Source organism: Nestor notabilis, unplaced genomic scaffold, assembly GCF_000696875.1.
Source record: "Nestor notabilis isolate BGI_N333 unplaced genomic scaffold, ASM69687v1 scaffold3822, whole genome shotgun sequence".
Taxonomy (NCBI): Eukaryota; Metazoa; Chordata; class Aves; order Psittaciformes; family Psittacidae; genus Nestor; species Nestor notabilis.
The window spans coordinates 24,417-39,156 of NW_009919500.1; the positions used below are offsets into that span (position 1 = coordinate 24,417).

General features: G+C 36.0%; 1 protein-coding gene across 1 annotated transcript in view; it reads right to left on the minus strand.

Annotated features, from left to right (window-relative positions):
- ANKRD12 (ankyrin repeat domain 12) overlaps window positions 1–14,740 on the minus strand; it is a 43,127-nt gene that overhangs the window by 21,061 nt on the left and 7,326 nt on the right. The window contains exons 2-4 of the mRNA XM_010010243.1: window positions 14,305–14,452; window positions 4,603–4,749; window positions 3,396–3,596 (exon numbers count right to left, since the gene is read on the minus strand). Of these exons, the coding sequence (XP_010008545.1) occupies window positions 3,396–3,596; window positions 4,603–4,749; window positions 14,305–14,452 (496 nt within the window). The remainder of the gene's footprint in view (window positions 1–3,395; window positions 3,597–4,602; window positions 4,750–14,304; window positions 14,453–14,740) is intronic.

The following is a 14,740-nucleotide window of genomic DNA, read 5'->3' on the forward strand; positions in this document are numbered from 1 at the left end:
ATGTCCTTCTTTCCCTTTTCTTGTCATTTGCCCTTTTCCCACTCACAATGATGACATTCTTCTGCTCTCAGCCCTCTGATCCCTGTGTTCTTTCCACTTATTCTCTCTGTAATTCATTCTTCTCCATATTTTACTGCTTTGCCTTTCTACCCTATCACAGTGTCTGGCCTGCCAATTCTAGTCCTGGCTTGCTCTCAACATCTGTTTCCTTTACTCTTGTTCTCACACGGCAGCATCATTCTGGCAGGTATTCCATGAGCAGGGTTACTTCCTCCATTACTAATTCATTTTCTGCTCCTTTAGTTCTGCCAAATTTTTAGCTAAAAAAATCTAATTCTCTAAACTTCACTGCATCCTGAATTCCTATTTTTCTCCACTCATGACTCATCACTCAGATCCTCCCCCTCTTCTTGACCTCTTCCTCTGCACAGGATTTTGAAGCTTAACCACCTCTGCTTCTCACTTTGGATTACTAATAGAAAAGTATCTCACTTGATCCCAAACACCTCCTTCAGAGTTCTGAATGAAGTCTCTAATGACTTGCTCCCAGATGATTCTTGCTCCTGTCACTAGACGGCTGAAAGCAGTATTGAGTGGTAAATGATTTGATAAAGCCTGTGACAACAGATAGGAACTTTCTTGCCAGATCTGCTCAGTTTTCTGGTGGTGCCTGATTTAATCTGGAGCAAAAAGACTGAATGGTGCCCTTTAACTAGAGAAATACCAGAACTAAAATGTCTCAGTCTGTGTAAGAGTGCAATTCTTCAGCAATGAACGTCGGGATACTGCAGCTTGACTTCTTACGAGCCTGCTAATCAAAGTATCTCATTGTAGGCCAGGTTGGACAGGGCTTTGAGCAACCTGGTCTAGTGGGAGGTGTACCTCCTCATGGCAGGGTGGCTGGAAATAGATGATCTTTAAGGTCCCTTCCAACCCTAAACATTTTATGATTCTACCATTCTCAGAACCAGCTCTCTGCTATTCTCCTCATCCTTTCATCTGCCTTTAAAATGAATTAAGTATCTGTACCAGGTCAGGCTCGGATTAAGCTACAAAGTTCCTTCCTAGCAGCTCATACAGTGCTGTGCACTGTACTTGGGGCTAAAACAGTGTCTATAACATGAGTGTTCTGGCTACTGCTGAACACTGCTTGTACAGTGTCAAGGCATTCTCCCTCCCTGTGCAAGAGGTTGGGAAGGGATATAGCCAGTACAACTGACCAAGAATATATTCTGTACTATACGACGTCATGCTCAGCAATAAAAGATAAGGGAAAGAAGAATGTTCATAGTTATGGTGTTTGTCTTCCCAAGCAACCATTACACCTGTTGAGGTCCTGCTTCCCAGGAAGCGGCTGGACATTTGCCCGCTGACTGGAAATAGTGAATGAATTCCTCTTTTTTCTTTGCTGACATGTGCAGCTTCTGCTTTTCTTATTAAAAGGCCTTTAACTCAAACCATGAGGGCTTTTTTCCATCTTATTTTCTCCCCTTGCCCATCCAGCTGGATGGGCATGTGGCAACCAGCTACAGTTAACCCACCACAACATCTCTTCTTGAAGTGTTTCTATAGGCCTGTCTTCCCCTGAACCTCCCCCTCCTTTTCTACAATTGCTTATCATAAGTTCTTCTCATCTCCCCTCTCAATTTCTCTGAAGATCTCACAAGGTTATACTTCTGCTTCCTTTCTTTTCTTCCTCTACGTATCAGTCTGGGCAGCCTCATCTTCAAACACAAATTCAGCTACTCTCTGCAAACCAAGAAATTACTGATCTGCTTACTACTTAAAATCCAGATTTTAGTCCATCTAGTTAATACCTTCTCTTGATACTAAGTTTGAGCTGACAACTAATTGTATCATATAGCTCCCAATTTCTCCCGCTGGAGCCCGCTACCTCAGCCCATCTCAGCCATTCCCATTAAGAATGTAATTCTCACTGTAACCATTCGGATCCACAAACCAAGCACCTTTAAGAGCAGGCTTTGCTGTAGGTCTAGTTAAAATACTCATGCAGACTTTCATTATATTTTTGCTTCTATTATGCAGTGCCTCTTAAAACCTGAAACTGATAGCGCTGCCACTTAATTATACTACTGAGAATTCTCAGTATTATCTTTATTCCTTTGGATGCCAGCAGCTACCCACAAATTTTATCACCTTTTCTTCAGCATTACCCTTCACACCAGGAACACATTCTTTTTAAACAAACCCAAAAGCAGTATGGCCCCTTCTTACATTTACTTCTTTACTTTCCCACAATCCACTTCTACTGTGAATGCAAAAAAGCCAGTGTTTAGAGCCAATGTTGAGAAGCAGAGTACTAGCAGCAATTTCTTATGCTGTTTATATAATGTGCACTTGATACTTACACTACTTTTCAGAGTTATCCTTGCCTTTAAGAGAGAAACATGTGCCTAAATCCTATCTTTTTATAGATGTCTCTTAGACCCCAATCCCACAACAACCTCCACACCTTACCCAGCCCTCTACCCTGTAATTCAGCCTTCCTTTCACTCTGTTCCATCTTTCCTCATTACCCCAACCTCCTTTTATGCCCTAAATCTCTACCCAATACTCCAGCTCCTAAGTCTTAGGCTCTTTTACACTGGCTGAGGGAAAAACAGAAAGTGCTTTGGCTTATCTCAGTATGTAAATGCATTTAATTTGGTGCCTGGCCAATCAGCAACTGGCAACTACTGAACTCAGAACTGCAGGTTCTATCTTCTGTGAAAGCATTACTTTGGGGATCTTTTATTTACTCAACAGATTTTTTACTAAAACATGCAGAAACTTATCTACTGTGAATGTATCAAAAGCAAAATAGGCAAAAGTTTTCCAGCAGGTACCAAAAAATTATTTGAAAGATCTTACAGACAAACAGACAGTAAAAAAAGATACCAAATAAAAGATACTAAGAATATGGTACAAGTTGCAACTCACCTTAAAGTTCATCAATCAGTGCTGAAATCACAGCAAATACTGACATATCAAAGCTATCATTAATCTAGCAGAACTAAATGACAAGTGCAAGCTATACTACACTCATCTGCTTTAGTGTACATTAGCTGTCCCAGTGAGAAGACAATATACATTACACTGTCACCTTTGCTGCTACTAAACTTCGCATCTCCTCACATAACCTACAGTCCCATTATCAGTTACTGACTGCCTGGCCACATCTGAAACCTCCAGGTATTAATATACTGTTCTAATAATATACTAGGTTCTACAATGTGCCAGAACTACCACTGCTATCAGAAATAAAAAAACATGATTTAAGTATTTCTAGTAAGTTGTTTTCATTTGCATATAGCATGAACTGAAATGAAACCTCTGATAATGACTTCAGCATTAATTATGAATTAGTACCGTTAAGAGAACATGTATCAACTTACCTGCAAAATCTTTTACATTCACATTTGCACCTAAACTGATTAGTTCCTTAACCTGTTTAACATCCCCACGAATTGCTGCCATATGTAGAGGAGTTTCCCCTCGTTCATTTCGCTTGTTAACTTTGTCTTTTTGTCTTGAGGAAGAGGTTGGAGTTTTCTTTTGTGTTGGTGTTGTTTGTAAGGGATGATTTAAAGTGGAATCTGCAAAATAAGTTTTAAAATGGTCACTAGAAGTTATTTAACACTATTTTTACTTTAGCTCATTTTAACTCTTGTATTCAAAGATGATAATAATAACTAATGAATAATTATATTTAAATAAAGGATGCATTTGACACTTGATTTGTATCAACAAAATGCCTATTTTCAATGTGCAAAAGGGTGTTTTGCAATATCTCACTATTTTTAAAGTAGGTTTCAAAGACAGATGAAGTCTATCCAGACTGCAGGGTTCACAAACTCTGGCATAAATACTGCTGAAACATGACAAAGCATAACCGTGCAGATTATATCTACCCTACTTCTGCTTCTTCCTGCACAATTCCACTATATTTCTATGTAGCGGGATGCCAGTTCGAGGAACTACTATGTATTGTACTCTATGCACTTCCTCAGCTGTGCCAACACAAATGGTTTTGGGCGGACTGTATAGTTTCTTAAGGAAATGTAATCATTCACTTTTAAATGCTGATTTTCTAAAAATGTTACACCTATAGAACATACACAAACAAAGATTTTTTTAAATACAGCTGGAGCAAGGACAATTTGAAGTTCTGAATTCAAAACAAGGTGTCTCCCCTCTCCCATTAAATCTTAAGGAAACAATTCACTTTCCTTCTAAATGAAAACCCTGCTCCAAATTGAGATAATGAGATAGTAGCTGAAGATCATAAAAAAGAAACAAAACTGATATCCCCCCCCAACAGATAATATTTCAGTTTTTAAATAACACAAAAAGGCAAAAATAATCAAAGGAAGAAAACAGATTTTCAGGTTTCACAGCTATTATATTGCAAGTTTCTGCACATAAACATAAAAGGTCAAGAAATTGTTATCGTATTGCTCGTCAATGCAAAAAAGTTTTAATAATTAAAAAAAAAAATCAGTAAAATTAAGGATTGTTGAAAAACAACAGGGTTCAGAATATTCTGACTGCGACAGAATTAAACAGGCAGGAGGAAGAAAGCTGTTAACTTCACAAGCTCACCTGGACTGTTGTCTCTTGCTGTCATCTGCATGAGAAGTGCCATCTGTTTGCGCTCTGACAGAGGATAACCAAAAAGAATGCTAACTGGTGGTGTTTTCTTATTTCCAGCATCCTTCTTCATTTTCTTTTTCTCCGAACCTTCCTTCTCTGGAAATATTAACATTTAACAACTCAAACTGCTGTTGCATTAGAACATCTTTCTAGAAATTAAAAGCATCCTTTCCAGGTATGTGAACTGGTTACTGGTGATGAAAACCAGAAACTGTATCTCTAATTTACTGCATTTGTATTAGTTTTGGTTACTTGTTCTAATCATATCAGGATAAGCTCCCGAGTTAAAGCACTTAAAGCTGTGAGGATTACTAAACAATTCTGAAAGATGAAAAACCTATTTCACAGCAGGAAGACTGTCTATGTCACAACTTCAATTTACAGGGAGTAAAGTCAGGCACTTAAAAAGATTCTGTAAGATCAGCTGGTCAGTTTTCAGCCTTGAGTACAGACCTGAGACTGCTCTATTCTACTTCTCTCAAGATACCATGTTAAAAATTAGGAAAAGCCTTGTTAACACTGGTATTGTTAGCTAATTGGATAAAAGACCATTTCTCTCAAACCCATCCTGTTACTTCACCTTACAGCAATTTATTCTCCCAAATTAATATCCTTCAAAATCATACAGCTGTTTTATATACACAAGTTCTTTCCTTTTATCAGTATTTACAGAAGTTATTTAATATTTCATGTCCAAGTTTTAAACCAGGAGCTAAAATTACACATCTGAATAAACAGACCATTTCTAAAGCTCTTCGGTACCTACAGACTCTCACAGGTCTTCATTGGTTAAATGTGCTCTGAAATCAGACAACTTTTTAACACCTAATGATTTTCAAACCTAGAATTTTGTGTAATTTGGAAACTTCAGTCTATATCTGCCATACTTTTCAAAATTTCTTCCTTAATTTTTCTGCATAAAGGTCTTGTAAACCAAACACAGGCATTTAGGTTAAAAGTAGGATAGAAAACAACTGATTTGTGATTTAGTGACTTTGACTAAATCGCTTTTAACTGGAGCAGTATTTAATGCTCTTAAATTAATCAAGTACAAACTCTCAGAGCACCTAATTTCTTTTGGTGCAACTGTTTTCCGCAGATCTCCCTACCTGGTCATTACTGTTTAACTGTATTTTCTAGAGATATAGTAGTTTGCATTTATGTGGAATGAAAACCATTAATTTTCTATAATTATCTCATCTTTCCAGGCAACTGCTATTTTTCTGTCTTAACAAGTTTTTATCAAAGTCAACATTTTATAACTTGTAAGCAGCTTTTATTACTTACATGTCAGATCTATAATGTCTACCTTTTTCTTCAGAGCTAAGTTTACTACTTGAATATAAAAACACTGGATATAAAAGATGGCTCAAGGAACCTTATTCACAAATTAGGTAATTTGGAATCCAATTTTTTGAAAGAATTGAAAAAAACATCTTTAACCACCACTGTCAAGAAGGAATGGTATGAAGAATATTCTAACAGACTTAACCAACAGAAACATCTCCAAACTCTGAGCTTTTCTAGAGATCCTGCTCAATCTACTGCACCGTCACCTTTTAGAAGCCTCCCTACTGACCACGTTGCCAACAGGCCTTTAATAGCCAGACAGGACTCTGCATCCCACAGTCAGAGGTAATCCAGGCTGGCACAAAGAAGCTGAGATCTAAAGATTACATCAGGGAATGTGTAATACATGAAAAGCAGGCTGGGGGGAAAAGTTGTTGGACTGATTAATCAGACTTGGCCATACTAAAATAGAATTTGGCTGGGCATTGGTTGAGGCTTGGTTGGGGATTGGTACTATCGGTTAAATAAGCCTGGTCACCACGCTGATCTTTTTAGCTTTTTGTGTAATAAGTTATTTCAACTTATTCTTACTGTGACCAATTACCATCTGATGAAACACTGTTCATCCAGTTTTAGTTAATCTTAGTATTTTGGGCCATACTAAAAAAAATTGTGGAAATGTTTAAACTTTAATTTTTAAAAACTGATAGTACCAGACTCTTTTCAGTGATGCCCAGTGACAGGATGAAGAGCAATGGCCATAAACTAAGCACAAGAAGTTTCAACTCAACATGAGGAAGAACTTTTTTATGCTGAGGGTGACACAGCACGGGAACAGGCTGCCCAGGAGGGTCGTGGAGTGGAGTCTCCCTCTCTGGAGACATTCAAAACCTGCCTGGACATGTTCTTGTGTAACCTGCTCTAGGTGGCCCTGCCTTGGCAGGGGGGTAGGACTGGATGAGTTCCAGAGGCCCCTTCCAACCCTAACAATTCCGTGATTCTGTGAAATGCAATTAAGCTAAGTGAAAGTAGGGGGTGGGGATTTTGGTATTACTTGTCCCCATGATTACACTGGTCTCCCAGTTTCATTTCCTAAATGTCAACCTCAAACACCTGTATGATAAATGCTTTAATTAAAAAAAAAAAAACCTCAAAAAACAAAAAACAAAAGCAAATCCTGTCATCTGCAAATGCAGAAAATCTTAAAACAGGTGACTCCACTAAGGCAAACTTCCCTGACTTTCTGCAGAGACACAAAAATTAATAAAAAATACAAATTACAAGCTTAAGTCTCCCTGAGGTTCCTAACGATGCCATCCCACACTTCATTAAGCCCCAAACTGTCCATTCCTCATCTTTTGATTTTCTCCATTTCTGCCTGAAGCCCTCTCTGTGGCCCTCCTCGTTTCACTTGCTTCCTCTCATTTTCTGCCTTCCTAACCATCTCTAAATCGCATCTTCTAGGCTTTAGTAATGCAGTGCTATTCAGACACAGGAAGGCACGTAAATAGTGCGCACCTTGAATGCCATAATGACCAAAACAGAAATATGTGGTTTTACAGACTAAACAGTTATAAGCAAGACTATTTTAAGAATGGAAAGCTACAGACCTATGTACGTATTAAAAAAATCCTACAAATGTATGAATCACATTTAAAAAGGAAACAAGATCCCTTTTACTGAAGCAATACATGAGATTTTTCCAAACCGCATCCATCTCATACTCATGAATATCCAAATCAAGGCTACTGCCCTATTGGTAGAACATTTGCACAGAAAATCTTAAAGAAAACTAACACTGAAATTGTACTTTCAAGCTTTTAACTGTGAATATGCAGTTCTCTCTCCAAGGATAATGTATAGCATACTCTTCATTGACTAACTTAGTGCTTACATCAAAACACTATGTTTCAGTTTGTCTGGCATGATCTGCTTTTTCTTAGCTTATGCTATTTACTGCTTATGACTCTTTTCTTCAAAAACGTATTCATTTTCATTCTGAATTGTTCCTTGCAACTTTATAGCTATACTCAGCTTAAAAAAATAATACATCAAAATAATTAAAATAAATATTTTGATGGTCTACCTTTTACTTTTTTACTATACAATGTAGTTTTCCAGGTGGTTTTATCTGCTGGGTTTTGGTTCAGGGTTTTTCTTTTGTGTATGTGTGGGTTGTTTGGTTGGTTCTGTTGTTGTTAGTTTTTGTTCTTTTAATAATGTTGTTATAAAAACTTAATAAGTAAATGAGTGCAGTTTACTCCTGCCTCCTGTTTAGTGTTGTTAAACAACATGAAGATCCTACGTATTCCAAAGCATTTTAGTGGTGGGAAAATTATTCTTCTATTACTCTTCATTGACACAGTGTTTGCAAAGCATTTCTAGAGCTTCTCAATTAAAGTACCAAATAAGCATACAATTGCCCTCATCAAGTTATATTTTAATTATGCCCTTACCACTCAAAAAAGACACAATTATTAAAATTTGAGAGACTTCATATGTGTTTTCAGTAAATCTGAGCAGTTCAATACACAAAATTAACATGATCAAGAATATATCTAAAATATGAAGTATGTCCTGTAAGAGGCTCTTGCTTCCCCCTCTCAAGATCTCATGCATATGCCCTGGTTCTGAATGTACAAGATAAAACAACACAAGACAAAAGGGGTGAAAGGAAGCAAAAGTAAGGGAGTAGAGCATATAGAACTTTTTATACACCAATAAATAAATAAGATAGTAAAAAACTATTTTTTTAAAATCTCAGGAAAACAACAATGCAACTGCTGATAAAGAAGCTACACAAATCCACAGAAAAATTCTTAGAAATTACTGTGAACCTGTTATAGCAGGATATATTATAAGATTTGTTTTCATGCATTCATTCCAGTAATATCATCACACAGTACACTATATTTAGCAGGAGAAGTTGTTCCTGTTAAGAACATTTAGGAACTTTGACTTAGATATTCCTTATCTTGAGGTAACAGAAAACTTTTCACGGATGTGCACTTGATGTTTATGCAACTTTTAGAGTAGCAACTTCCCTAATAGAGAAATATCAGTTTAAGAAATTTAGTTTAAATAGAATTTAATGTGTAAAAATGACAGTCAATTAAGTTTGGGGTGTTGGTTCTTTTTTTTTATTTGTTTTTTTTAAGATTTTGAGCATTTTGTCTTTAGAGTCAGTGGAATAGAAGTTTCTTTTACATTCACTTTCTTGACACTTTTTGGTGTTCTTCAGCAGCTGGAAAGAATATCAGAGAATTTCTTGTTACTAAAAAATATAAAAATCAAAGCTCTTCAGGTGGTTTCATGTTCAATTATCTTTATTAAATAACCTTCATAATATGCATCCAAATCTACATAGACAACATTCCTTTTAAGATTTGCCTTTTGCAATGTAAGGTTTTCACCTAACACTTAATAAAAGGACTTAAAAGTAGCCAAGTTAAGCAAACCACTGATTTAGGTGCATTTGAGCACTTATTTTCAGAGGAGCTTCATGAAATTCATTCACAGTGCTTATACTATGACTAGAAACATCAGAATCACCAGCAATTTAGAACTTACACATGACAGATTACATTCCAAGGCAGCCAGTTACGTATGTTGTGGGGGTTTTTTTTATTTGTTTAGTTTGGATAAATTACAAATTTCCAGTCAAGCCATTTTTAAACGTTTTTGGAAAATAAATTATTAAATAACTTTACGTGTATTTCTCAAAGCTGTTAGCCAAGCTAACAGAACATCCTATTTAGTAAAATAACCACCTCGGTGGATAAAAAAAGTAAAGCAAAAAGACCAAAATCAAACTTCAGGTGTCAGAATAGTCTGGTTTAATACAGATCTCCTATCATAATGCAAATTGTAAGGAATAACAGGATTAAGAAATAGGACCATGCAAAGGTAAAATATGAACCGTTTGAAATAAATGCTGCCAAGGAAGTTAAAACTTCTAGGGAAGTTATAGTGATATACAAGAGACTGATATGCTTATTACTAACAACTGTAGAAGACAGGTCAAGATGATCAGTTCTGCAGCTGATGAAGTCAAGAGACAGAGTTATTGAGATCTGTGTGACTGTCATAATCTGATTGATGTTATTTTAAAGAGAAAGACGTCAGAACTGACTGCTGCTTCTGACTCTCAGTGAAAGAGAAAGATTAGACTGCAATGGAAGAGACCTCACAGTATACTGTACACTGTAGAGATATCAAGGTACTACTGTGATACCGAACTAACCAAGTTTACTGCGTATTTATTTAACCAAACCAACCCACACACACATGCAAAACCACCTCCACTTTACTGCCTCTAGCCCAAACAATAAAAACTTCTACTAGTTGAACAGTAAGTCCAAACCCAGGAAGGAGCAACACAGTGTGAGCTTGTAAACAGTCCCTTAAACAGCCTCACTAACCTCTGTAACTATGGGAAGCACAAGTACAGAAATTGTGTCACTATGACATATACATGCAACATGAAGAGGACAGTTGTTTTGCTCTTCTGGATGTCAATTAAATGCTAAAAGAAATATGACTGTGCCATGTTTGGTCGACTTTAAAGACAGAAATTGAAAGGGTCAGAAAACAAAACTGAGATGCTAGTATAAATAGAGAATCTAGAGAACGTAATTTCCAAGGAAAGATGAAAAATGAGCAGTCAGTGTAATTATAACTCTTGTTGTTCTTCCTGAATAATCAACTTTGTAACAAGAAAACGAAGAAAAAAAAAGCCTATCTTCACAATGAAAAGATTTTTCTGATCTGCATTTATATATTAAACAAACTAACAAAATTTAAATAATGCTATTTAAGTAGTCCAAATAAGTGATGGCTTTTCAATCAAATTCTGGTTTTGGATTGGGAGACTTAAAATCAGAGAATTTATTAAGAAAGTTATGAAAAATGCTTCTCCTTCCACAATCCAGTCTTATCAATCTTCATCAAAGCTTGCATGTATAATCCTTTATGAGATTAGTTTAAATAAGGGTTAAACCTATACTGCCAAATTTGTAATATAAATACATTTGACTGCAGTATGTATGCATCATATTAGTTTTTTGTGGTTGCTCTGATAAAAGAATGGGGAAGTGATAACTGAGTGCTCAGTTTAGGAAGCTGTCCAAACCAGGACAGTGTAACAGACACACCCCTGCACAACAGAAGAAATTGAAAATAGAATGCTATTGCTTAAAGAAAGGCATGTAGTGCCATTTCGTTGTCCCACTGGCCTCTCCAGAAGGCCACAGCTCTTCTGTTACTCAAATCTTTCATCCCTGTGAAGACATCTCAGCTGGCACTGCATGATTGCATTCAGGCAACTGGACTCAGTCCTAACCAGTATGAAATTATTAAGAAAGTAACCTAAAGGCTAAATCTGAAAATTCAATACTAATTTATTGCAGCAGTTTCTTAGGCAAAACCACTGAATATAAATTTAGATAAACTGGAGGATTATTGTTGCTCTAGACTCTTATAGGACACTACAAATGCTGTTTGATTCCAGTCTTGCCAAAACTGACTGGGTGTAAAATTTACTTATTGTAGAGTTTTGCAGGAATCAAATTTAATAAAATTTCCAAATTAACCTAGTATTCAGTTTGGCTGTTGATGTTCATTATCATTTACAGTTTCTAGACAATACCTGAACAAAAAAGCACCCAGCACAAAAAGAAGCAAAAGGTGTAATTGCGGGGGCAATTTTTGCAAAAATAAAGCAAGAATGACAAAAATCTTAGTTTATTAATAAATATACTGGAGACAGAACCAAGACAACTCTAATGATGTAAAGCTCTAAAAATTATGCATTCCAATTCTTTGACTGATTCACCTGCCTAAACAGGATGAAGCTCAATTATCATGGGGTTTCTACAATCAGCTAGCAACCTTGTCATAGTACCATGGAGATAGACAATTTACTCAATGAAACTATTCATTAAATCAATTTTTTAATGCTAAAGCTACTTTTTATGGCATTTCTTGACTTCTGTTCTCTCAGGCACATTTTTAGAAGACCCTAAATCTTTAAAAACATTTGAAAATCAAACACAACAGTCGTACCTGTCACAGAGAAACTATTTAGCAAAGCAGTAAGAACATTTTGCTATTCTGAACTCTGAAAAAAACATATTGGGAGAATATTGAAAATAAAACTACTGGGAAGGGACAAAGTACACATCCTAGAACTGTCCATCCTGCAATGGACAGTGGGAAGAATGAGGTAAAATCACATATTTTGTCAGAATCTTTCCACTTACGAATTGTATACACAACCTCTGACCATCTACCTAGACTACCACTACAGATTTGCAAGAAGTATCAGAAAAAAAACAGAGATGATGATTTATTTTTTTTTTAACACTAGCACTAGTAGCTGATAAGAAACTTTTCACCACCTCTTCTTTTTCCTGACTCTGATCTCCAAAAACTTACATTCTTCCTTCTCAAATAACATTTGACATTCTCTGTACATAGTCAGCAGGGGAACTCTGCTCTCACAGCTACCAGTGATGACAAACCTTTTCAAAGCATAATGCCAAGTTTCTGACAGAAGCAGCACTTCAGTGATCACTGATGTCAGTCCTGATCTATGTCAGTGACAAACTTGGCACCAGTGTAAGTGGCTAATTCCCACTGGTCTAATCGACTTGGCGAGGAACAGAATCAGCATTACAAAGAACTATTTTTTCATCCTGGTAATGCTCCTGCCTCTAAAAAGTTTCTGGAAAGCTTGTGTACCAAGTTCCATATCTGCGAAAGGAGGTACTTGCTCTTACCTCCTTACCTCAGCAGAAAAGAAATGGACAACAAGCTACGATGCTTGCTACACAGTAGCTAAAAGCTATGTGCCTTTTATTGTTATATTAAGTACTTCCTGTTCCTACTTGAACTGTTTATTTCATCTCCCTGCTACAACTTGTAACGAAAAGATTTTATAGTGCGTGCTCTGTGTTTTTATGCATGTCTAAGTTCCTAGAGTAATATCTTCTTTGTGGCAATTCTGACAACAGATGCTATAGCAAGAGAAACACAGAGAAGTACGTTACCTTACAAGATGCTGCAACAATGTTATTTAAAATTGATGGGTGTGGGGAGAGATGACAAAAGATTTTCAACACAGAAAACATTAGATGAGTACTAAATATTACTTCTAAATATATTTATTTCCATGGTGAAAAATAGGTAGGGTCTAATACCAAGCGATAAATTTAATAAAGCAGATGCTGGAAGCATATTTCTAATTTATACATGGTCTTTTAAGAATCAAGTGGTAACATGAATAGTGTAAGACTCCAGAATTTTGTAAAACCACTGAAAAGAGAGATCTAAAGGCAAGAGTATTGTTTTGTAATGTTACCATTTCAAATTTTGATTTCATGCCATATTCTCTTTACAGTAAAAAAAATTTGTATGCAATATCCAGAAACCAAATCTGCATTATATCAGTTCTGGCCAAAAATTAAACATGTACTCAAGTATATAGTTATACTTTGTATTTAAATCTAACCATATTCAGGGAATTACCTGTTTATGAAAATATTCAAATATATAATGAGCACTGTGTAAGAAACCATAGCACTGAGCCCCTAAGAAATTTGGGAAACATGCCTTCTGGTGGCCTTTTAAGAGGGCACAGATACTGTTTTGCTACTGACATAACTATTAGTGAACTACAACATAGAAAACTAATTACCTAGATTCAGAGGTACTCTCGGAATACATCCAGATCCCTCCATCTTGATTTGAAAAGAGCCAAGAATAGTATTTTGAAGTCTTGTAATCAGTTCCAATAGAATAAGTTTAAGTTAGGAAGAACTACCAGCCTGTGCGGAAAAGGTATCTTGAACAGATCATAGGAGCTCAGACTTCAAAAAAGTTCACTCTCCGTGGCTAGTTTAGTTAGTTTCATAACCTCAGCATCCTCTTCTTTTCTATGGAGGATAGTACATCTACCAATTTTTCCAACTCTCCCTCCCTCAGAAAGGCTATGGAAGGCTGATAGCTATCTCAATTTGAGGCAATTAACACGTCTTTTCATCAGTTTATTTGTTTAAACAAATGGATCTCTACAGGTGACAATGAAAAGAATCATTTATTACTAAAATAGAAGCAAAAGAATGAGGTTAGGAAACAACTGGATAATGTGGATAAACTATGCTGGCATGCTAGCTCTTGCTAATGATAGGATGAAAGCCTATCAGACTGAGATGCAACAATTAGAAGCAAGCAAGCAACTTTTATACTTAGTATCCTTTTCTATAGGGAAAAATAATCAATATAAAAACATAATATACAATTAATTAAATTAGGATGCATTTTAGCAACAAATAATTAGTTAAGGAAATAAAAAGGTTCTACCTGTGTCTGAATTGCGATCTTCATTTCTGGATGGACTAACAGTAAAAGGAAGTTTACGTTTCATGGAAGACTTTTCTTTCATCTCCTTCCTCACATCACTCCTATCCACTTTTGGAGTTTTGCTGTAGGATGCAATCTTGTCCTTGCTCTAATATAAATAAAAAGTATACTAAGTAATTTTTGCATAAAGCAGAATAGTCTTATAATGTATACAGACTGAAAAGATTGCTATGTGAGAATGTATGTGCATGTATGTAAGTATGCATATAACAGTTCACTGAAAAACTATTAAGGTAACCTTACTAAAAATAATCAATGGCATTTCTTTATTTTTAAAATGAGCACCTTCTGTGTTATTTCTACTTCCAGATACATCACTGTAGAACTGCTGTTCCCTATTAGAGCCTTGATTAATAAGCAAAGGAAGAACACAAAC